Below are 24,456 nucleotides of genomic sequence, written 5' to 3' on the forward strand. Positions count from 1 at the left end.
TGCTATGACTACTGAGCCCACTTGCCCTAGAACCTGGGCTCCACAACCAGAGAAGCCACTACAGTGAGACGCCCACACACCCCAACTAGAGAGTAGCTCCCGCTCACTGCAACTAGAGAAAGCCCAAACATAGCAACGAAGACCCAGCACAGCCAAAAATTAGTTAACGAATTAATTTAATTTAATTAAAGAATACGAGTGCTTATATCCAGGAAAAGACTCATAGGAACTGTGTTCATAATAGCTCCAAAGTGGAAAGCACCCAAGTGTCCATTTTTGAGAGCTGGGGCAAGAAATAGTGGTATGTGGGACTTCCCTGGTGGTCCAGCACTTAAGGCTCTTCACATGAAATTCAGGGACCTAGGCTCAACCCTTGGTTAGGGAACTATGATCCTGGATGCTTCAACTAAAAAAGATTCTGCATGCCACAGTGAAGACTCTGAGAGCCACAATTAAGACCTGGCAGCAGCAGCCAAATTAATAAATAATGAATAAAATATTAAAAATAGAAGTGGTATGTAATAAATAAGGTCCTACTGTATAGCACAGAGAACTATATTCAATATCCTATGATAAACCACAATGGAAAAGAATATATATATATATGAATATTAAAAAGAGTGTACGGACTTTCAAGGCGGTCCAGTGGTTAAGACTGTGTGCTTCCACTGCAGGGGCCACAGGTGGGAAAACTAAAATTCCACATGCCACACAGTGACCAAAAAAAGAAAAAGGAAAAAAAAATGTATATGTAGGCATAACTGAATCACTTTGCTATACAGCAGTAATTAATACAACATTGCAAATCAGGTATATTTCAAACAATCACAATTCTCAGGTCATTGTATCAGAAGAACAAGAATGCATGTGAATTCTTGTAATCTGTATTTTGACTTAGGCTCATACAGTGCATTGAGAAAGACTTCATTTAGATAATTTGTGAACTTAATATATGTAAATTAATAAAACTGAGTCGTTTTTTAACATGTTAAAAAAAAAAAGAAACAGTGGTATGGTTACAAAATGGAATGTTATGCAGCAAGGAAAAAGGTACCCGCCTGCTGCATGCAACCTGTTCTGCATCCCAGGGACACAGTGTGGAAAGGATGAATCTGGCTGGGAGAGAACAAACTGTAGAACTCCATTTAGGGAGAGTACAAAATTGGACAAAACTCATCGGTGGTGATGAAAGTCAACCACTGGTGACCTCTGGGAGGGGAGGAACTGGGACAGGGCGAGAGGGAGCTTCTGGGGAGAGGAGGGCCGAGGATGGGGCTGGCAGCGGGTCACAGTGAGCTTGTATATATTTGTGTGCAATTTTTAAGGACTATTTGTTTCTTTCCTTTTTTTTTTTTTGGCCATGCAGCTTGGTGGTTATTCCCCAACCAGGGATCAAACCTATGTCCTCTGCAGTGGAATCTTAGAGTCTTAACCACTGGACCTCCAGAGAATTCCCAATATATCTTCTTTTTTTCAAACATGATTTCTGGGTGTGTCTGTGCAGGGGTTCCCGGATGAGGCAGTCCTTTGAATTGATGGGTTCCCTAAAGCAGATGGCCTTAAGTGGGCATCAACCCACACATTGTTGACCTGAATGCAAAGCGAGGAAAGCGGAATCTGTCCCCTCTGCTTGATGGCCGGCAGGACCACCCGTCACTTCCTGTCCTTGGTCTTACAGCATCAGCTCCCCTGGGTGTCCAGTTCGCAGACAGTAGGTTCAGATGGAGGGAATTCTCAGTATCCATCATCCTGGTTATACATCTCTTTCTGGGCAGCAGTGTATCTACATTTATATCCTCATCTATCCTATTGGCTCTGTTTCTCTGGAGAACCCTCATCCCAGCTCTCAGGCTGGTTCTCCTGCACCACTTTGTTCTGAAAGCCAACTACTGAGACCGGGCAGCCAGGCTGACTGGTTCTGGCTGTGTCCACAGGGAAAGAGTGGGGCTGGTTTCCGGGGAGGGGGCTTCCTCAGAAAAGTCCCATGCATGCTCCCCACCCCACCCCCCAACCACAATCAGCTGGGTGAGCAGCGCTATTTTCAGATGCAACCCCCCCCCCCCCCCCGACTTCCTTCCTTGCCTCTCAGAAGCCCACTTCCTGACCGGTCTCATTCTCCCCCACCACGGGGTGGTGCAATAAAAAACGTGTCCATGAGAGTGTTTCTCCACCAACTCCCAAACCCTGACCATGCGTGGGTCCCTTCCCCAAACCACGATGGGCCACAAAACATAGAGATCCCAGAGCAGAATGAAAGTGCAGATGCCCTTGGTCAAATCCTAAGAATTTCAAGACACAAGCAAATGCCTCCTGAGCTGGGGACCCCAGGTGACTGCAGGGCTCTCAGGCCAGGATGCTGGCACTGGCCTAACTACCTGCAGACCTCCCCCTACCTCTTGGTTTCATCAAATTATATTTAATTGTGGTAAAATACACATACCATAAATTTGCCATCTTAACCATATTTTAAGTGCACAGCTCAATGGCGCTAAATACATTCATACTGTCCTGCAGCCATCCCCATTATCATCTCCAAAACTTTCTTATCTTCCCAAACTGACGCTCTGCCCACATGAAACACTGACTCCTCCTCCCCTCCCCCAGCCTCTGGCCCCACCATCTACTTCCTGCCTCTGTGGGTCTGACTCCTCTAGGGACCTCCTGTGAGTGGAATCAGACAGTGTTTGTCCTTCCGTGTCTGGCTTCTCTCACTGAGCATCACGTCCTTAAGGTTCAGCCAAGGTGTGGATGTCAGAGTCTCCTAACACATTCCACTGTGTGGATGGACCACATTTTTTCATCCGTCAAGCCACTCATGCAGCTCCTATCTTTGGCTGTTAAAAATCATGCTGCTCTGAACACTCTTCTACAGTATCTGAGTCCTGACTTTCAATTCTTTCAGGTCTGAACTTGAGAAACACAAGCATGAATTATTTTTTGGCTACAATGAATGTCATGTAGGATCTTAGTTTCCCAACCAGGGATTGAATCCGTGTTCACTGCATTGGGCATATAGTTTTTATTTCAGTTTCTCACCGATCCTAACAGTGAAACGCTCCCTTGGCCGAGCAAAACCAATGCAAACTCAGAAGACACATCAAAGCGTGAGGAAGAGAAAAAAAAAATCTCTTGCAACCTCATCTGTCAGCATCTTCCCCGTTCCCAGGGTGGTGTGTTTTTCTCCAAGTGGTGCCTGGGAGGAAACAGCATGAATCTTCTTAGAATCCTCTTCTTCCAGAAAACCTCCCCGCAATCTCCACCCACCAGTGGGAAATGCCCCAGGTATTGTTTTAGTCCTACCCAGAGGACAATCCTAAAGGGTTGATATCCTTCCAACCCTGAAAATTAATTGGAAGGACTGATGCTGAAGCTGAAGCTCCAATACTTTGGTCACCTGATGTGAAAGTGCCAACTCACTGGAAAAGGCCCTGATGCTGGGAAAGATTGAAGGCAGGAGGAGACGGGGCCGACAGAGGATGAGATGGTTGGATGGCATTATCGGCTCAATGGGCATGAGTTTGAGCAAACTCTGGGAGATAGTGAAAGACAGGGGAGACTGGCATGCTGCAGTCCGTGGGGTTTCGGACATGACTTAGCAACTGAATAACAACACAGCGGAAGCAACCTACTTGTCCAGCAGGAGGGGACTGAATACCCAGCAGTGGGGCCAGCCCTGGGGTTGCATGATAGGATTGCAAGATGGGCCCAGGGGGAAGAAGTGACCATCTGGGCAGTGTTGCTAAGAGCTGCTGTGTGTATCAATAATAATAATAAGGAATAATGACTTTTTTTAAAAAAAAAAGGGACTTCCTTGGTGGTCAAGTGGTTAGGACTCTACCTATGCTTGCACTGCAGGGGAGGGGTGGATTTGATTTCTGGTTGAGGAACTAAGATCCTGCATGCCGTGGGGAGCAGCCAAAACATAAAAAAAAGTAATAATAAATGGGACAGTCTCTTTACACCTGCTCATAGGTGGACACAGATGCCAGAGTTTCTCAACCCTGAATCAGTTGCAGCCTGGAATAGTGGCCGCCTTGAGAGATGGGGTCATGTTTCCTGGGGAACGAGATTGGGGCAGAGATGTTTTCTGCACAACTGTATAGATCCTTTGAATTTTGAACCATATAAATATTATTTCCCATAAAAATATAAGTCAAAGTGAAGCTGTTAAAAAAAAAAAAAAAAGACTAGCAACTTTGTAATGGTCTGCATATCTCAGGGTGCTTAGTTGTTCAATCATGTCTGACTCTTTGTCACCTCATGGACTGTAGCCCTCCAGGCTCCTTGGTCCACGGGGATTCTCCAGGCAAGAACAGTTTTTTTCATCAAGCATCAACCATAATCATTTTTTTAAGAAAATCTTTTGGCCAAACCACATAGCATGTAGGATCTTAGTTCTCAGATCTGGATTTGGACCTGTGTCCCCTGCACTGGAAGCATGGAGTCTTAACCACTGGATGACCAGGGAAGTCCCCAACCATAATCTTTTTATTTAATTTCCTCTCTTCACTTTGAGGATATTTTTCTGTTTTCGCTATTGTAAATAATGCAGGGATGAATATCTATGGACAGAACTTGCAGTGTTCATTGGATGATTAACTTTGCTTCTTAAAAGAACTCCTTTCCTCCCTCCCACCTCCCCTCTCTACTTTAAGCATTTATTGAGCACCAACTGAATGCTGAGCCCCAAACTGGGCACCGGAGATACACAGGAGACCAAAAGGACACCAATGCAGATGCTTTTTGTTTTGGAGTTCAGTGGTTAGACGGAAACTCCTAGAACTTTCCAAGTGACAGACTTGTTCTTCACCTGTGCCTTCCACAATGGGAGCCCCCCAGCTCTTGAGCACTTGAAAGGAGGCCATTGCAACTGAAGAAGCCCAATTTAAATTGTATTTACTTTTCATCCATTTATTTAAGTTTAAATAGCAGCTCAGCGCTGATGGCCTCCATACTGGATAGTGCGTGTGCTGTTGCTTCAGCCATGTCTGCCTCCTTGTGACCCTAAAGACTGTAGACCTCCAGGCTCTTCTGTCCTTGGAATTCTCCAGGCAAGAATACTGGAGTGGGTTGCCATTTCCTTCTGCAGGGGATCTTTCCAACCCAGGGATTGAACCTGTGGTTCTTATGTCTCCTGGATTGGCAGGCGGATTCTTTACCACTCTCGCCACCTGGGAAGCCCCTATTGAATAGCACCTGACTGGAGCTCACTGATCCGGGCAGGATTGATCGCAGAGACAGACAGCAGTGAACACTGGCTGGAAGCAAGGTCTTAGTTCCCTGCCCAGGAACTGAACCTGGGTAGTCTGGATGAAAATCAGAAATGCTGGCCACTACTAGTCCACCAGGGGCCTCAGGCTTAAAGCAGAGTTCCTCCTGGCTGTTTACCTCATTGAAAAATGCATTTCTCAAGGAGGCCAAAATCTGTAGAAACACTACAAAGCTTATTATTAGAGACACAACACAACAAGCTGGAGAGCACACAGAGAAATAATTTGTTTAGTTAAAGGACTTCCCTGTAGTCCAGTGACTAAGCCTCTGGGCTCCCAATGCAAGGGGCCTGGGTGCAATACCCGGTCAGGGAACTAGATCCCACATGCTGCAGCTAAGATTCTGGCACAGCCAAATAAATGAATAAATATTTTTAAAGAGCTTCCAAACATTAAAAAAAAAAAAGACTGAAGCAAGGTAGAGATACCCCTACACCCGGAAAAGGGTGCGAGCATCTTCCCTAATAAGGAAGAGTGCAGTGAAGAGACGACTAAATCATTTATATATGGTAGTTCTTCAGGGTCTTTGTTTACCTTTGGCCAATTACCTGGTTTATTTTTCCACACCTCACCCACCCTAGGACCCTCCCCAACATGTGGGCACAACTTTTTTCCAGTCTAGAGGCCTATGGGGAGGCTTGTCCTCACCTATTATGGGGTGGCAGCCCTTCCTCTTTGACACCCAAGGAGCTTTTCTGTACCTGTGCAGTGTTCCCTTGCCCCAAGGATGGGAAACACGTAACCTCTTGATCTTTTACTTAAACAGGATTGCTTTTAAGACCATTGATTCCTGAGACTTCCCTGGTGGTCCAATGGTTAAGATTCTACACTCCCAGTGCAGGGGGCCTGGGTTCAATCCCTGGTCCGGGAACTAGATCCAACATGCCACAACTAAGAGATCCCACGTGCTGCAACTAAGACCAGGAGTAACCAAATAAATAAATAAATATTTAAGAAATAAAAAAAGACAACACTGGACAGCCACATCTAGGATAATGAAATAAGGTTACTCTTTAATTCCATACACTCTTTAATTCTATACACAAAAATAAGCTCAAAATAGATTGAAGACCTACATGTGAGACAAGACACTACCAAACTCCTAGAGGAAAACAGGCAGAACACTTTCTGACATAAACCACAGCAACATCTTTTTCGATCCATCTCTCAGAACAACGAAAATAAAAACAAAAATAAACAAATGGGACCTACATAAACTCAAAAGCTTTTGCACAGTCAAGCAAACAATAAACAGAATGAAAAGACAGCCCACAGATTAGGAGAAAAATATTTGCAAATGATGTGACCAATAAGGGATTAGTCTCCAAAATTTACAAACAGCTTATGACACTTAACAGCATCAAAACAAACAACCCACTCAAAAAATGGGCAGAGAACCTGAATATGCATTTCTCCAAAGAGAATATACAGAGAGCCAACAGGCACATAAAAAGATGTTCAACATTGCTAATTAGTAGAGAAAGCAAATCAAAACTCCAATGAGATATCACCTTAGACTGGTCAGAATGGCTAGCATAAAAAAAAAAAGAAGAAGAAAACACAAATACTGGAGAGGATGTGGAGAGGAGGGAACCCTCCTACACTGTTGGTGGGAATGTAATCTGATAGAACCACTATGGAGGACAGTGTGGATGTTCCTTAAAAAACTAAAAATAGAGCTATCATATGACCCTGCAATCCCACTCCTAGGCCTATATCTGGACAAAAACATGATCTGAAAGGATGCATGTACCTCTATGTTCACTGCAACACTGTTTAAAATAGCCAGGACATAGGAGCAACCTAAATGTCCACCGACAGAGGAATGGATAAAGATGTGGTACATATATACAATGGAATATTACTCAACCATTAAAAAGAATGAAATAATGTCATTTGCAGCAACAAAGATGGACTTAAAGAGTGTCATATGAGTGAAGTAAGACAGAGAAGGAGAAACATTGTATGACATACCTCATATGCAGGAACTCAAAGCAATGATACAAATGAACTCACAAAACAGAAAGAGACTCCTAGACTTAGAAAAGGAACTTATGGTTGCCTGGTGGAGGGGGGGTGCATACGTGCTCAGTCGTGTCTGACTCTGCGAACCTATGGACTACAGCCTACCAGGCTCCTTTGTCTGTGGGATTCTCCAGGCAAGAATACTGGAATGGGTTGCCATGCCCTCCTCCAGCAGATCTTCTTGACTCAGGGATTGAACCCACATCTTTTAGGTCTCCTGCATTGGCAGATGGGTTCCTTACCACTGGTACCACCTGGGGGAGAATGGATACATAACTGTGTATGGCTGAGTCTCCTCACTGGTTACCTGAAACTAACATGACCTTGTTAACTGACTATACTCCAACACAAAATAAAATTTTAAAGTTTGGAAGAAAAAAAAGTCAAGACCATTGATTCCTGTGGTCACATTATTTTCCTGACAGGCTGAGGTCTGTGCTAGTGGCAACCAAAAGTTTGCAGAGCCTCCCTCCATCCTCCTGAACTCCTTCCTCTTGGCTGGGAGTTATCCTCCTCCCATGTATCTATTGACTCCTCAGAAAGCATGGGGACAGCTGGGGACATAGTGGACAAGAGTCCGGCTCCCTGCCCTGGGAGGGAGCTTGGAGCTCAAGGAATATGGGGAGGATAGATGACAAACAAACAAACAACTCAGTAAAATGATGGCAAGTTTTCTATTAGAAAAATAAATAGGGTGTGGTAGGGACTTTGGCTGAGGGAGGTCAGCGAGGGCTTCCTAAGGAGGTGATGTTTGTCCAGGTGCCTGAGGAGGAGGAGGAGCCAGCCATGTGTCTATCTGGAGGCATTCCAGGCAGGAGACATTGCTTGTGCAAAGGCCCTAAGGTAGGGACAAATTTGGATCATAGAAAAAGCAAGAGAATTCCAGAAAAAATCTACTTCTGCTTCATAGACTATGCTATAGCTTTTGACTATGTGGATCAAAAAAACTGTGGAAAATTCATAAAGAGATGGGAATAGCAGACCACCTTACCTGCCTCCTGAGAAACTTGTATGCTGGTCAAGAAGCAACAGTTAGAACTGGACATGGAACAATAGACTTGTTCCAAATTAGGAAAGGAGTACATCAAGGCTGTATATTGTCATCCTGCTTATTCAACTTTTATGCAGAGTACATCATTCGAGATGCTGGGCTGGATGAAGCACAGCTGGAATCAAGGGACAGCACCCTAGAGGACACAGCTGAGGGAGGGGGCAGCTAGGTCCCAGGCAGGGGATCAGAGAGAACCAGCTGGAAACCACCTCTGGACAGTGTCCAGTCCTGATCCTGAGTCCTCTCCCAGCAGCTGACCCCGGGGAATGGGGCCTTGGGGGAGGACGCTCCTCTTTTACCTTTATCAAGAGGCTCTTTAGTTCCTCTTCACTTTCTGCCGTAAGGGTGGTGTCATCTGCATATCTGAGGTAATTGATATTTCTCCTGGCAATCTTGATTCCAGCTTGTGCTTCATCCAGTTTTAAGAAAAGACTGACTTAAAACTCAGCTTTCAAAAAACTAAGATCATGGCATCCGGTCCCATCATTTCATGGCAAATAGATGGGGGAAACAATGGAAACAGTGACAGACTATTTTCTTGGGCTCCATAATCACTGTGGACAGTGTCTGCAGCCATGAAATTAAAAGACGTTTGTTTCCTGGAAGAAAAGCTATGACAAACCTAGACAGCATATTAAAAAGCAGAGACATCACTTTGCCAACAAAGGTCTGTATAGTAAAAGCTATGGTTTTTCCAGTAGTCGTGTATGGATGTGAGAGCTGGCCGTAAAGAAGGCTGAGCACTGAAGAATTGATGCTTTCAAACTGCCGTGTTGGAGAAGACTCTTCAGTGTCCCTTGGACTGAAAGATCAAACCAGTCAAACCTAAAGAAAAAAAAAAAAAAAACCTAAAGGAAATCAATCCTAGATATTCACTGGAAGGACTGATGCTAAAGCTGAAGCTCCAATACTTTGGTCACCTGATGCAAAGAAGTGACTTGTTGGAAAAGACCCTGATGCTGGGAAAGATTGGGGGCAGGAGGAGAAGGGGACGACAGAGGACGGGATGGTTGGATGGCATCTCTGACTCGATGGACATGAGTTTGAGCAAGCTCCGGGAGATGGTGAAGGACAGGGAAGACTGGAGTGCTGCAGTCCCTGGGGTCGGAAAGAGTTGGACACAACAGAGTGATTGAACAACCAGGGACAAACTTCTCAAGGGTGGCTTGGCTGGGGTAGAGAGAGCAAGGGCAAAGAGGTGGGGAAAATGGGCCAGTAGGTGCTGGGCAACACCAAGCAGGTGCTTTGGGAAGGGAAGGTGATGGGACTGACCTTCAGAGACCTTGAGGAATTCACAGCAGTGCCTTCATCTTTTCTGGGTGCCTTCTGGTTGGTGGGGGAACTCTGCAGGGGTGGGGCAGGCCCCATTTGGGTGGGAACTGAGCCTATCCCCTCCTCCTGGCCACCCCCTCCCACACATACACAGGTGTTCCCCTTGGGGCATTTCAGTCCTGAACAAGCTGGGGTTTCAAGTGTTGCAGCAGCTCTGGCCCTTTCTAGCCCAGGGGAGGAGGGGACGATGGGGCCAGGGGGTGGGGGAGTGTGGAGGAAGGCTGTGGACTGGCCTCTTCCTGTTCTGGCACAAGGAAATGTAAGGAGCCTGGCTTAGGTGTGACATTTGGACCTCCGGAGGACAGCTGATGCTGGGAGCCTTGAGGGGACAGCTGAGGCAGGGACGTCTCCAGGCACCCAGGGACAGCCCCCTGGAGCACACAGCTGAGGGAGGGTGAGCTAGGGCCCGGGCAGGAGGTCAGAGGGAACCAGCTGGAAACCACCTCTGGACAGTGTCCAGTCCTGAGCCTGAGTCCTCTCCCGGCAGTTGACCCCCAGGGAATGGGGCCTTGGGGAAGGACTGGTCAGGGAGGCTTATCTCTGCAAATGAAGCTGAAAGTTAGATTCTCTGGGGGAGGACAGGGAGCTGGGGCTGGCTGCAGAGGGTGGAGCGGATGTTGAGCTGCGATAGGCTGTCCTGCCCAAGGCCAAGGCTGTCCCACTAATTCGCTGTCCTGCTTTGGCTAGGCACTGTCAGCCTCTGCAGTTTTTCTGTCTTCCTCCCAATCACTCGTCGGAAAGGCCTGCCCTGACCACCCGGGTTACTTTCAGCCACACTGCCACTTTGTTCCCAAGCCTCATTCTTGTCCATCTGCTTTGCCTTCAGCTGTGTCACCAGCCGCTGCCTCCCTGCCTGCAGCGTGAGCTGAGTGGGAGAGGGTCGGAAACCCTAATATTTTAATGCTCAATGAAAACGCTTAACGTGCGTGTGTGCTCAGTTGCCTCTGACTCTTTGCCACTGCATGGACTGTAGCGCCAGGCTCCTCCGTCCATGGGATTCTCTAGGTCAGAATACTGCAGCAGGTTGCTATTTCCTCCTCTAGGGGAATCTTCCCAACTCAGGGATCAAACCTACATTGCAGGCATATGCTTTACCAGTGAGCCACCAGGGAACCGGGGGTAGGGGTGGTTGGTTGGGAGTTGGGGGGGCGTGGGGAGGGGGAGCTTAAAGTGATGCAAAAGGACCCATGATGAACAACACATAAAGATTTGAAATAAAGGCTGAATCATCCCAACCAGGGGCCTACTTCCACCAAAACTTTATGTTTTTTTAGTAGTGCATTAAAAGAGTTCTTATGTTGACCACTGAGGTTTTTGTTCTGTGCTAAATCGCTTCAGTCGTGTCCGACTCTGTGCGACCCTATGGACTGCAGCACGCCAGACTCCTCCGTCCATGGGTCCTCCAGGTAAGAAGACTGGAGTGGGTTGCCATGCCTTCCTCCAGGGGATCTTTCAGACCCCAGGGATCGAACTCTAGTCTCTTACATCTCTTGCACTGGCAGGCAGGTTCTTCACCACTAGCGCCACCTGGGAAGCCCCACTGAGTTTTTTGGCACCCTGTAAAATCTGATACCAGAAGAGTTCCTCACTAGAGTGCTAGCCCTGGAATGAGAGAAGGATTAAGTGACGGGTTATGAGTCTCCACTCCCTGAAATCTTGATTGGAACCTGAAGCTCGGCCCCTGCCCACCCAATCGCCCCGCCCATCATAAATTCCCCGCCCACCATGAGAGTTAACCCCGCCCCCGGACGCGCGCCGCGCCCGCTCCCGGTCCTGAACCCCTGCCCCTTCGGCCCCCACGCACACCTTACGTCACTTCCGGGGCGGTGGCGGGAGTGAGGCTCACTTCCGCCCGCGGGGGAGCGGCGGCGGTGGCGGCGCAGGAGACCGGTCCGGGGCGCCGAGGGATTGACGGACGCACGGGCGGGCGGCCGGGAGCCATGGAGCGCGGCCCCGGGGCCGGGGGGCGCGGGCCGCGGCGGTGAGTGTCAAGCAGGGGCTGGCGTGGCGGCTCTGAGCGGCCTCAGTGCCTCCCGGGGCCGTTTGGAGAGCCGGGCCGGGCCGCGAGGCTGGGGCAGTCCGGTCGGACGTCACTGAGACCCCGCACTCCCGGGGCGGCCGCGGTCCCGGGTGGAGGACCACTGATCAGGGCCCGGGACCGCGGGACAGCGTCTCCGACTCTGGCAGAGCTCCGTCCGCAGTCCATTCAGTCCTCCGACGTGGGATATGCGCTCACTCTCTCGGGGACGCGGCCCCGCCTTCGAGGAGTGCACTGTCCGAGCCGCGGACTCTGACCCCCGGCCCCGAACAAATGCCCCAGCCTGACAACCCCGCCCGCCACGGCAACCGGAGCCGAGCCTTGCATCCTAAACGTCTCCAAGTGCGTCCGGCTTGGACACCTGGTCAGGCTTCCCAGCCTCTGCTCCAGTCCCATCTGCAGGCTGCTACCAGGGCACCATCCACAGCCCCTAATCCATGGGCTCCACCCCAGACCCCCACTCCTTAGGCTCCCCATTTCCCCCAGGATGAATTTCCCCCAAATTCTGTAGTAGGATTCACGGGCGGGGCCTGACCCAGCTCTCTCCAGGACCCCTCTGCTCACTATTCCTCCCAGTGTCCGTCTAGTCCAGGATCCCTAGTTCCTGGAACCCGCTGTCACCTCTGGGGTTTGACTATCCTTTCCCCGCTGTCCTGGTCCCTGTCACCAGGCACTTTGCAGGCGCCTTTCAGACTGACTGGGAGAGGTGCGGTCACAGTTGTCCATATTTAGGTCGTCTTGGAGAATTGTAACTGCCTGACTCCTTGTTGGTCCTCATGATACCAGCAGCCCACACTGGGCCTGGCAGCACGGTGCCGGATATGTGCTTGTGGACAGAATTGCTGGGCTCTGAGTGCTGGGAGTGCCTGCCCAGTGAGTGAGGCATCTAGGTGTGCGCTGCAGTTTGAGGCCCAGCACTCTCATTGATACATGGCACCCTCGTTGATATCCGTGTAAGACCATGGGAGGTCCCAGGTCTGGGAGGCCTGAGAAGAGATTATATCTGCTCTCTGTCAGGCATGACAGACTGTAGAGCCCCCCCTTTCCCCCAGGTCCTTTGTCGTTCATTCAGATAGTGTTGATTGAGTGAGAACCAGTGGTGGTCCTGCCCTCATGGAGTTTCTCTTTGGTTGGAGGTGGGGGGTGAAGGCTGAATTTATACATACAAGCTGTGGAGTCAGATCTGGAGCCTGTGGGGAAGGGACTAACCTGTTTGGAAGGGCACTGGAAGATGTGAATGGTGAATGGGACAGGGAGCCCAGGCCGTGTGATTAGGGGAACTGCTGGGGCTGCAACTCTGAGGCAGGACAGGTGTGGTTCATCGGGGAAGAGTGGGTTAGTGATGAGCAAGGGAGGCTGGAGAGGTCGGCCACAGCAGACGGTGGTGAGGGATTTGATCTCCATCATAAAAATAGTGGGACCCCTGGAACAGCCCAGTGGCTGGTAGATTTGTGTTGTGAAAAGATCTTTTGGCTGCAGGGGGCAGAATGGCGTGGAACAGGGTGGCAGTGGTCAACGGTGGGGGGGAACCAGTGAGGAAGGAGACTGTGTGTGCCCCCGGTGGTGGTGGGAGGGAGAGAGGCAGTCAGCAAGCCCTGTGATGGGCCGGTCTGAGGATGCAGGGAGGTGTCAAGGATGTCATCTGGTTTCTGGCTTGGTCAGCAGGCCCTTGTCCATCTTGGGGTGCCTGTTCATCCTTGGGTCTCCAGGGGCCTCCTACCTGCCCACTGGCTCTCAGCCAGGCCTTCCTCTCAAAACCAGCCTCGCCTTGCTGCCCAAACTCCAGACCCACCATGCCATCAAAGCACCAGTGGAATGTCAACCTGTTGGGGCCCGGACATCTCTGAGAATATGTTGGAGCAGCCTCAGTTTGATTGACACTCTGAGGAGTGTGTCCTGGGCACGGAGAGGTGTTGAGCAGCATCCCTGGGTTCCACCCACTCAATGCCAGTAGTAACCCCCCCAAGTCATGACAACCATAGATGTCTCTCCAGTGGTTGGCCCATGTCCCCAGAGGGCAAATTTGCCTTGGTCTGAGAACCAATGTGATAGACTCTCCCCTCTGAACATACTTGCATGTAACACAAGCATCCCACCTGGGAGTCTGGGGGCTCCTGGAGGCCATCTGTGTCCCTGCCTCCCTCTCCCATACCCTTCCATGTGCCCCTGATCCAAGTGACTGTGAGATGTAGCTTTCTGCGGCCCCCAGTCTCAGATCGCAGGTCTGCAGGGGGCAGGTGTGTTTCTGGGCCTTGGACTGCACCAACCTGCTCTGCATAAGCGTGGCCCTGGCCCAGTGGTTTTCAAATGCGCTGGCCGGGAAACCGAATAGGCTTAGGTGCTCTGCTCTGCTGCCAGCAGTGAGCTGTGAACACGTGTCCCTCCCTCACTCCAGGCTGTAAGGACAACGTAGTGAGTAGGTTTTTCTCAGACCTCTGTATTCCAGCCTCTCTGTTGGCAGCTCCGTGCAAATTTGAGTGTAGTTGCTTTAGCAGCTCAGCTGTAGTCTGCTCGAGATCGGGTTCAGGACATTCTGTGCCTGTCCTGAGCCCTGCCTGTCCCACCTCTTTCCCTTCATCTCATTTACTCTCTTTGTGACCTGTGTGGTATCTGTACTGATGGAAGTGTAAACTGAGGCCCAGGGAGGCTAAGTGACTTCCCCGAGGCCACAGAACCCTAAGCTGGTGGATTAGGGGAAGGTGCCCCAGGCTTCTGTGGACCCCAACCCCCACTGGGGCCTGGCCCCAAGCACAGGAGAGAGCCATTGTCCTGGCTCCTTGGGCCTTTCCAGCCTGGAGATGTATCCTGCTTTTGTTCCCAGAGCCTTTGTTTGTTGTATTTCCTCTGCCTGGGCTCCTGTCTCCGGACGTCGCAGGCCCTGGGAGCATGCTCCCGGGTCCCTGTGGTCAGCAGTCTGTCCTCCCTTGGCTGAGCTGTGTCACCTGGGGGTGGCGGATGGGAGGGGGTGGAGGAGAGTCTAGGTCAGCTCTGTGGACAGAGGTCTGGGGGTACCGGTCTCCCTGGACCTGGGGCAGGGGCAGTATTAGGGAGAGTTGGGTAGGCAGGGTGCTGATCACCCAGCATGGCCTGCAGGCAGAGGCTGGACTGATGAATGGGGTTAAATGCCAAGAGTCACCTGCAGGCTGAGGAAGTGTGGTAGCAGGCAGGGGGCTGGTTGGGTCCCACCAGGGTTACTTGGGAGGCCTTGGTGCCCCAGGGAGGGCAGGCCAGGCCAGGCTGTGGGGCAGTGGGTGGAGCTGTGGAGATTGGGCGGAGGGGAAGGCCCCAGGCTTGGGACCCATGGGAGCCCCGGGGGAACCCCACATTATGCTGTCCCCCTACAGGCTTTCCCTCTGTGCCACACGGACACACGAGGCTGCGAGGCTCCTGAGGGCTCAGCTTGGACCGCGATGGGGCTGGGCCACGGCCTCCTAACGGGGCTTTTGTCTGGGGCGGTGGCCGGGGGTCGCCCTGTCCCCTGCCCACGTCTCCGAGCACCCCCAGCCCTCCCCTGCCGGGTGAGGCCCGCCCCGGCACCTGGCCCCCGCCATGAACGGCCTGTCAGTGACCGAGCTTTGCTGCCTCTTCTGTTGCCCGCCCTGCCCCGGCCGCATTGCCGCTAAGCTCGCCTTCCTGCCTCCGGAGCCCACCTACTCGCTGGTACCTGAGCCTGAGCCCGGGCCTGGTGGGGCCGGGGCTGCCCCCTCAGGGAACCTGCGGGCCTTGGCTGGCACCCCTGGGCGCTGGAAGCTCCACCTGATGGAGCGTGCCGACTTCCAGTACAGCCAGCGCGAGCTGGACACCATCGAGGTCTTCCTGACCAAGAGCAGCCGGGGCAACCGCATCTCCTGCATGTACGTGCGCTGTGTACCTAGTGCCAGGTGAGCCGCGCGGACACGAGCCCTGTGGTGGAGGGGCCAGCCAGGGTGGGGGCCCCAGGTACGCTCTGTGCTCAGCCTCTCATCGTGGCCCATGGAGACCACCAGAGGGCCAGGGCCAGCGAAAGCCCATTTGGGTGGGCGAGCGCCCCAGAGACTCTTTCTGCCAAGGAGCCGCAGATGAGACCTGCCCACAGCCACCGGGAAACTGCTTGGGGTCCTCCCACGTGAGGCCTCCTGGGGGCCCTCTCTGGGAGCCTCCTGCCTCTGGGTCTCAGTGTTCACAGGCCCTGGGTCAGTGTCCTGGGCCCTGAGCGCCCAGTGAGGCCTCGGCACCCGCTTTCGGGTGGTGGCCCTGAGACCAGGCTGGAAACTGGGGCCAAGTCTGACTCCCCAAGCCCCAGGGTGGCACAGAGGTGGGGCCTCCAGCCACTTCTGCCCACAGAGGAGGCCAGGTCCAAAGGGCAGGCTTTTACTTCTCGGCTGGGCTGGGCTGGGGCCCAGTGGTGCTGGAGGAAGAAGATTCTGGGAGCCTGTTGACCAGGATCCATCCAGACTGGTCACCTGCTCTCACAAGACTGCCTGGCAGGGCCGCGTGGGACCCTGGGCAGAGATAAGGGCCCTGGTCCTTCCCCGTGGGGAGGGAAGAGCCACCTTGCGGTGAACAGGGGCTGGCCCTCCTCCCTGTGGTCGGAACGCCTGCAGTCTCATTCTCCAGGAAGGTTCAGAGCAGCAGGGAAATGAACCGCCATCCTTAGGCTGTCAGAGTCTCTCCATCAGGAATGATTCCGGGGGGAGGCAGCTGCCACCCAGAGCCATCTATGTGAAGGTCACTATGGCTTCTCGGGCTCACACTGGGTGGTCCCCTGGATGATGGGGAGCCTGAGGCTTCACTGTCTATCCTGGCCTAAGTCCCAATGAGCGGAACCAATCCTCTGCTGCTTTTGGCAGGGTGCCAGGCGCCTCCCTCCGTCACCCTCTGACCTGTGCTTCCCCGCTTCCCCAGGTACACAGTTCTCTTCTCGCACGGCAACGCAGTGGACCTGGGCCAGATGAGCAGCTTCTACATCGGCCTGGGCACACGCATCAACTGCAACATCTTCTCCTATGACTACTCTGGTTACGGCGTGAGCTCGGGCAAACCCTCCGAGAAGAACCTCTACGCTGACATTGATGCCGCCTGGCAGGCCCTGCGCACCAGGTAAGCCCAGGTCACAGTCGGGGGGCAGGGGTGCACGTCTCCTCACAGGTGACTGGACCCCATGGGAAGAAGCCCAGGTAGGGGGCCGCAGGGTGAAGCCTGACCCGAGTTCTGTCTGCTTGGTGTGCAGGGAAGCTGAATGGGGGCCCTCCGCCCTCCTTGGAGTGATCTCCTGGGAGCCCCAGTCTGGGAGGGGCAGGGACAGGGCCTAGGGTTCTCTCCATGGGAACGGAGGCTCCGCCTGGAGGGAGGAGTTAGGCAGAGGACTCAGGCCTCTCCTGGGCCTGGGATGTGTTGTGTGAGGGTGGTGTGAAAGGACTCGGAGATCCCCATGCCTAAGGGAGCATTTGAGGGGTGGGGAGGGGCCAGGTCCCTTGTTGTGGAACTTGGCTTCATTCTGGGGAGGGTCTCTGGGCCTGGAGGTGTTGTCAGACAGCTTAGTTCCCAGCACAACCCCTGCGGGAGGTCAGCTAGCAGAGGCTGGGGCCTCCCCAGGCACAGTACCCAGCACAGTTGCTGGCTTGACTCAGACAGGGTCCCTGTGGTCTGGTCTACGCCTCTGGCCCTGGAGCCAACCGCCCTTGTCATCCAGGCCCTGGCAGCCCCCTTCCTCCCCATGCTTGCTCACTGAAGCATGGTGGCTCAGTCTCAGAGCCAGCACACACAACCTGTGGCCTGGTGCCCCATGCTGCCCTGGAGGGAGCATCTGACCCCCAGCCTCCCAGAGACGGTGCCCTCTGCCTTCCCAGGGTGGTCCAACCTTGGCCCTGCCTAGCCAACTGGTGCAACCAGCTCCTGCAGGGCCCACAGCCAGCCTGCCCTGGGGAGGCGGGGCCCTGGTTGCTGTAGTGATGCACCAGGAGTGCTTGATGCAGGCCCTGGGAGCAGGGTCCCCTGGCACCTCTGTGGTACTGGGGACTCATGCTGGGTGACCTGGTGCAGGTGTTCCACACTTAGCTTCCTCAGCCTGTCCCTGCTGGCTGGGGGTTGCTAGTAGAATCACACCCTTCCGAAGGGTGAGGATTCTGAGCTCTGTCATCCGTCCATCTGTCCTGCTGCCAGTATTGACCTCCAGCAACCTTGTCCCTCAGCCCCAACAATTGAGAATCATTAGGAGGGCGGGAGGCGTGGGCCCAAGCAGTGGTGCAGGGCGGGGAAGGGCTGGAAAGGCTGTGGAATCCAGCACCTGCTGTGTTTGTCCAGGTGGAGACAGCCAGGTGCAGCTGAGAGTCCTCCCCGGAGCTGGGTGGTAGGACCGGGCTGGTGCTCAGCACAGCGGTACTCCTGGCAAACCAGGGAGCAGGCTGAGGTGGAGCAGCCAAGGGGGGTTGGCACAAGGTTGGGTGGCACCCCCAAGGCCTAGGGTTGGGGGCCAGAGGGCAGGGACAGGTGCTGATGATCCCTGGGTCCTCGAGTGCCCTGGCCACTTGGAACAGGGGCACCCCTTTTGAGATCACAGCTGGGGGAGTGTGGAGGGAAGGCCATGGAGACCTCCTATACTGGGAGGGTGGTGAGTGGGTCCTTGAGTGGTCAGGAAAGAACTGTGCTGAGGTGGTGCTCCGGGAGGTCTGTGTGGAGTCACGGGGAAGGGGCATAGGACCTGACCACTGTGTAGGAAAGGTGCTCAAGGAAGGAGGTAGTGACCACTCACTCCCCTCAGGGGCCACTGTTCCTGCTTACCCACATTTTACTAAGCACCTGAGGGGCTGCATACTGGCTGAGATAACTGGGCAGGACTGTCTTCATTCCCCAAGGCCAAGGGAGTGGGTGAGGGCGACTGTAAGACACACCCCCTTGCAGTGGGACCAGGAAGGGCTGTCAAAATTCCGAACTGCAGCGGCAGGAAGGCCCCAAGCAGGTTCTGCATGTGGCCCTGGTCTAGTGTGTGTACGGGTCGAGAGGGCCGGGTGACCGGAAGAAACCCCAGGGACCTGCCTCCAGGAACCACAGCGCTGGTAGGGCCTTCACAGGTGTACTGCCCAGGTGTGACCAAGTAGATACTATCGAAACTGAGGATCTGGGCTGCGGGCAGTCTGTTCTCCTCACACCTGAGGATCCTGCCTCCCCTGCTGAGCCAACCCCCTCGGTGCTGGCAAGTAGGGGAGGATCCCAGGTCCCTATCATATTTCCTGGAGCCTGCGCAGGAAATGGAGGGCAGGCAGTGGGAGGGGTGTGTGAGTTGCTTCGCGGCTGATCCTGCCCCTACCGCCGCCAGGTACGGCATCAGCCCGGACAGCATCGTCCTGTACGGGCAGAGCATCGGCACGGTGCCCACCGTGGACCTGGCCTCGCGCTACGAGTGCGCCGCGGTGGTGCTGCACTCGCCGCTCACCTCGGGCATGCGCGTCGCCTTCCCCGACACCAAGAAGACCTACTGCTTTGACGCGTTCCCGAAGTGAGCGCGGGGCAGGGCGGGGCAGGGGCGGGGACTGGTGGTGGGGCGGGACCTTGGCGGGGCGGGGCGCGGAGGCCTAATGTTCACCGCCCCGCAGCATCGAGAAGGTGTCCAAGATCACGTCGCCGGTGCTCATCATCCACGGCACGGAGGACGAGGTGATCGACTTCTCTCACGGGCTGGCGCTGTACGAGCGCTGCCCCAAGGCTGTGGAGCCTCTGTGGGTGGAGGGCGCCGGGCACAACGACATCGAGCTCTACAGCCAGTATCTGGAGCGCCTCCGCCGCTTCATCTCCCAGGAGCTGCCCAGCCAGCGCGCCTAGCCTAGTGGCCGGCCCGAGCCGCGCCGGGACCTCAGCAATAAGGCGGCGCCCGGACCCTGCCCCGGCCCCGGGGGCTGCATGTGAACCCCCGGGCGCCCCATGCCCTAGAGGCAGCCGGCCGGCAGGGGTCGGGACCTGCCCTGGCCCCCTGGGCCGTGGACAATGTACAGGTGACGGAGCTATGCGCTCCTTTCCTTTTGGAAGCAAAACGAAGGAAAAACGTGAAAACAGAAAGATTTAAAATTTTAAGGTTCCTCTTCCTTTCTTGGCTTGTGCGTGCTCTTCATGGGGCTCAGCGAGCCCAAGACGGGGGGCGGGGGGGGGGGAAACCAGGCTTTGTCCCCATCCCCTCCAGGGGAATTCACAACTGAAGATGCCAGGCCAGAGTTCCGGTCCTTGAGGCTGTCGGTTACCTAGGTGGTGATGGAGGGGCGACAGCATTCGAATTCAGGACCCTGCGTTCTCCGAGGGCACGCCTGGGGAGGGTGGTTGGCTCCCTGTTTGCAAGACAACCCTGGGGGTGGGAGTGGCCGCCGCGTGTTTAGGCTGGGACTGCCCTGGACCCTCAGCGAGACAGGCACCCTTCCGTACCCGTGTGGTAGACATCGCAGGATTAGGGTTAGCTCTCCCTGCGCAGAGGGCCAAGAAGAGTCTTGCACGCTTGGGTCCAGCGGAGGGCAGTGGCAGGTCCGAGGCCCCGTGCGACCTCCCCAGGAATGGGGTCACGAGGAGCACTGCCGCAGCACTACTCCGCGGTGGATGCCCTTAAAGACAGGAACGGCCTAGATCTTTCGGGACCCTGGCAGAACTCCCGGCTCACCACCGCCCCCCGGGGTGCCCCCTGCGACCTCCAGGGGCGGCGTTCTAGAGAGCGGAAGGCTTTAGAGACGGGCGACCTGTTGTCCACGCCGAAGTCGGGCGGCAGCTCGGCGTGCCCGACACCAGGCAGTGGCGAGGCCGGGAGCCACCGCCGCTTCCGCCTCGTCCCCTCGGGGTTCGTGGCCCCTTTAAAGGGGGCGGTGTCTCAGACTGGGGGCGGGGATGACGCCGAGGGGCGCGGCCGAGCGGAAGCGGAAGTGGGGTGGTGCTCGCTTGGCTACGGTGGCAGGCGTGGAGCGCTTGGAGGCCACGGCCTGGTGGGTAAGTGGCGGCGGCTCGGCGGCCGGCCCTGCCCTTGCCGCCGTCCCGGCCGTGGGGGCGCCCCCAGCGGGCTGGCCGACGCCGGCTAGTGTGTGTCAGCGCTTTCTGTGCTCTCAACTGGGCTTCGGGCCGGGGGTGCTGGGAGAGCCGAGAGTGGCCCCGGGCACGTGAGACCGGCCCGGCGGGAGCCCTGGTCCTGAGTTTCCCGACCGAGGACGTTACCCAGGCTTGTTCCTCCCGAATCCCCGGGCCCTCCCGCTGGGAATCTAGGTTCCCGTTTGATAATCCAGGACGTCTGGGAGCAAAACTGAGCGTGGCTGTGTACTCCCGGGAGCAGAGAGCCTCCTTGGTACTGGCTGGTCCTGGTGACCGAAGTAGACCGGTCTTTACCGATCCCTCCCAGCACGTCCGATTCTTCGGCCGTCAGCTGCAGTATTCCGTCCGCAAGCCCCTACCCTGATCCTCCTGCCTTGTGCTGCCACTGACCGCCGCTGCTGCCCCTGTCACAGAGCCCGCCGGCTTTTCACCCCATCCGAATGCAAGTTATCCGAGGGCTGGGGCTCCACGGTGCAGCAAGTCCAAAGCGACGGCTTACGACTGAACAGAAATGTTTTCAGGCACAGAGTAAAAACTTCAGAGTATAAGAGTGTTGGGTGATAACTCACTGCTCTTCCCACCCCTGACCTCCCAGTGTTCCCGTCCACGGCGGCACAGACAAACAGTTTCTTAGGTGTCAACAGAGAAAGTGCATGTGTAGCCAAAGAGTTTATACAGAAATGTGATCCTGTTATCATCGTGGCTTTGAGAATGTTCAGTTACCCCTACATAGATTGGATTCAGTCCTTCTAATGGCTGCACTATATTTTATTAACACTGTAATTTATTCATCCTGTTACTTTTTGGTCGAAATTTGTTTTTTTTCCCAAGTCTGTAACAGGCAATGCTAGGTCCAGTATCCTCATACACTTCCTTTCCTAAGTACTGGTATTTTTGGAAACAATTCCTTACTGCAGAAGGGCTTTCCATAGATCTGTAAATGGGCAAATGATCTCTTAAAATAGTATTTCATTGTAGCTTCATTTGTGTTTCCTAGAAATATAATCAAACATCTCAGTGGTTCTGTCAGACTTATTTATTTTTTTTTATGTTGATCATTTCTATCACTAATATGGTCATTTTGAAACTGGAAACTATTTTAAACAGTAGATTTAAAAGCCATTTGTATTTCACATTCTTTGCCCATTTTTCTATTGAGTTCTTGGCGTTATTGTTTGCTAGGAACAGATTTAAGGAAATTATCCCACTGTGAAGAAGAAAAAAGTATTTTTTTCCAACTTGTCATTGGGTTTGACTTGGATTGTATGCGGATTTTTTTGTGTTTATTAATTTTATTTTTGCCAGGCATTTAAAATCATTATCAGTCATTAATTTATCAATTATGGCTTCTGCATTTCAAATTATGCTCAGAGATACCTTCCCTACTCCAAGATTATAAAACATTTTGACTTTTTTTTCTGTAAATATAATAATTTGTTTTTTAAACATGTGTTTAAATTTTTGATCTAATTCTAGAACCGACTCCTGGGAAGGAGTGAGATAGGAATCCAAACTGCTTTTCCCCAAATCGTTTGTCCCCAATTCCATGTCCCCCAAAAGCCATTCTTTGCCGACTAAAGCCCACCTTTTAGCCTTGACCACAGGAGAATTCTCCGTGCCTGGGGGCCTGTTTCTAGACCCTATCATCCCAGCTAGCCAGAACCCTGCTGACTTCTCTACTGGGTGTCCAGAGGCCCCATCTCCCCTCAGGAAAGTCAAGAGAAAACTGTCTAAGAAGTAGTTGATGACTTGCATGCCTTTTGTGTAATGCTAGTTCTGTTAGAAAGGGTTCTGAAAACTTAAGACTTTAGGGCCTCCCCTGCACCCCAGTGCTGACCTTTTTGAGGCAGCAGCTTTTGTCAGGAGCCCCACACCCCTGCTTTTACAAACACCACCCTCCTCCCCTGCATGCCTGCCCAATGAACAGAAGGGATAAGCTAAGGCCACGGGGCTCCTCAGGCTGGCCTGGCCTGTGGGCGGCTCTGAGGGGCTCAGTCTGTGGCCTCTGGGGAACCATAAAGGGGCCTCAATGGGGGGGATGCCAGTGGTACCTTCCGGGATGCTCCCCTCTTCCTTTCAGTTGGTACAGCCCATGGGCCAGGCCGCCTGGGACAGGGGCCAACTTTCGGTTCTCCATTTTGTGAATTTCCCAGGACACATGTATGCACAAGTGGCAGCGTTCTCCCTTGCTCAGCAGGCACCACAGCTCCCCAGAACCTCAGGTCCTCCCCTTGACACCTGGCCTGCCACACCCCACTTGACACCTGGCCCCTGGGTCCGAGAAGCAGGTTTCTGGCTCTCTGTTAGAGGCCTGAGTACGCCCTGACACCCAGAGACCCCAGGGGATACAGCCTGCCCAGGGGCTGTGGGGTTCTCAAGGGTGGGATCTGGGTTGTGCACAGGCCCCTCGCCCTGAGGAGCCCCTACTGGACTTCCTGTGGGCCCTGGAGTCCCAGCCCCCAAGGGCCAGCCATCGATCTTCCCCTCCCTTCCTCTGGCGACCCTGCTTCACTGACTACCCGTCAGTCAGACTGAGCTGGTGGGACCCACCCCTCTGGTTCTCCATGTGAACTGGGGGCCTCAGAGGTTCCAGAAGAGTGGGGGGGAGTTAAGTGTCCTCAGCCCCTGGTGGCTGTAGTTGACAAGCAGGGGCCTCGGGGTGGGTGCCACCTCTCAAGGCGCCCTGCAACCCCATCTCAGGCCTGTGTGTTCCCCCAGGCAGGCACATGTCTGTCTGGTTCATGGCCAGCCTGTTAACCGTGGAATCCAATGAGGTGGGGGTGCCAGCCTAACGTCGGGGTCCCCCTTTCTTAAGTTTTGAAGCTCCTGCCGTGTGACAAGGGGATCTTCACGTCAACAACACTGGGCTGCTGGGGTTGCTGTCCCCACTTTGGGGGAGATGGCTCAGGGCTCAGGCCTGGACTCTGCTGCTCAGACGGTCTCGGGACACAGGCGTGCCCCAACTAGACAGCGAGCTCTGTGCTGCCAGACACCAGGGCCGGGGACACAAGTCAGAGCCACATCCATGTCCACAGCATGTGCTGGCGAGGTGGACGGGCCTGGCTGCAGTCACGGTCACAGCTGGAAAGAGCTGGGCCGGGTGCTCTCCAAAGCCTAGCAGAGTGCCACCCAACCTGCCGCGTTACAGAAGAGGGCTTGTCACCTCCATCAGAAGGTCACGGGGAGGCCAGACCCATGGGTGATCCCCACTGCAACTGCCCATCTGAAAGGCACTCTGGGGGTGGATGCTTTTCAGGGAGGGTCCCGGGCCAGCGAGGAGTGGGGAATGAGAAGGAGCCCTGATCCTGCAGGCCAGATTCTATTCCCTCCCGCCTCCTAGAGAAGGGATATGGGGGCCCTGGGTCTCTCCCTGCAACTTGGAGAGGGGCCTGGCGCCTCCCGTGGGGGAAGACAGCCACATGCCCACTGCCTGCCTACGCCTGGCCAGGGGCCCACTGTATCTCCTCCTTTGTGTGACGACCCCTTGGACTGCAGTGAATAATCTGACACATGTTAGAAATAAACACGGATGGGTTACAGACAAGGCAATATGGGCGTGAATCTTAAAAAAAAAAACACTCATCAAAGTGCAGCAACCTCATCTCCAGGAGGGATAGGGGCTTTGGTCCTTTGAGAGCCACAAGAAGGACCCACATGGAGAGGCTGAAGGTCACACCCACACATACCTGGTGCCAGGCAAGTGGCAG

At 53.9% G+C, this 24,456-nt stretch overlaps 1 protein-coding gene across 1 annotated transcript; it reads left to right on the forward strand.

The window, feature by feature from the left end:
- The first annotated feature begins 11,502 nt into the window (after positions 1–11,502).
- ABHD17A (abhydrolase domain containing 17A, depalmitoylase) lies at positions 11,503–19,762 on the forward strand. The gene is made up of 5 exons (XM_043465544.1): positions 11,503–11,659; positions 15,061–15,597; positions 16,601–16,795; positions 19,011–19,190; positions 19,288–19,762. Exons 2-5 carry the CDS (start codon positions 15,266–15,268, stop codon positions 19,511–19,513), a joined length of 933 nt encoding a protein of 310 aa, XP_043321479.1. The 5' UTR covers positions 11,503–11,659; positions 15,061–15,265; the 3' UTR covers positions 19,514–19,762.
- Positions 19,763–24,456: the final 4,694 nt, after the last annotated feature.

Source organism: Cervus canadensis, chromosome 4 (genome assembly GCF_019320065.1).
Source record: "Cervus canadensis isolate Bull #8, Minnesota chromosome 4, ASM1932006v1, whole genome shotgun sequence".
Classification (NCBI taxonomy): Eukaryota; Metazoa; Chordata; class Mammalia; order Artiodactyla; family Cervidae; genus Cervus; species Cervus canadensis.

Excerpts from the sequence above, each read along its gene's own strand:
- ABHD17A (XM_043465544.1), top strand. The coding sequence starts at position 15,266 with ATGAACGGCCTGTCAGTGACCGAGCTTTGCTGCCTCTTCTGTTGCCCG. Across the intron at positions 15,598-16,600 it reads CGCTGTGTACCTAGTGCCAG|GTACACAGTTCTCTTCTCGC; the intron begins GTGAGCCGCGCG and ends CCGCTTCCCCAG. Across the intron at positions 16,796-19,010 it reads TGGCAGGCCCTGCGCACCAG|GTACGGCATCAGCCCGGACA; the intron begins GTAAGCCCAGGT and ends TACCGCCGCCAG.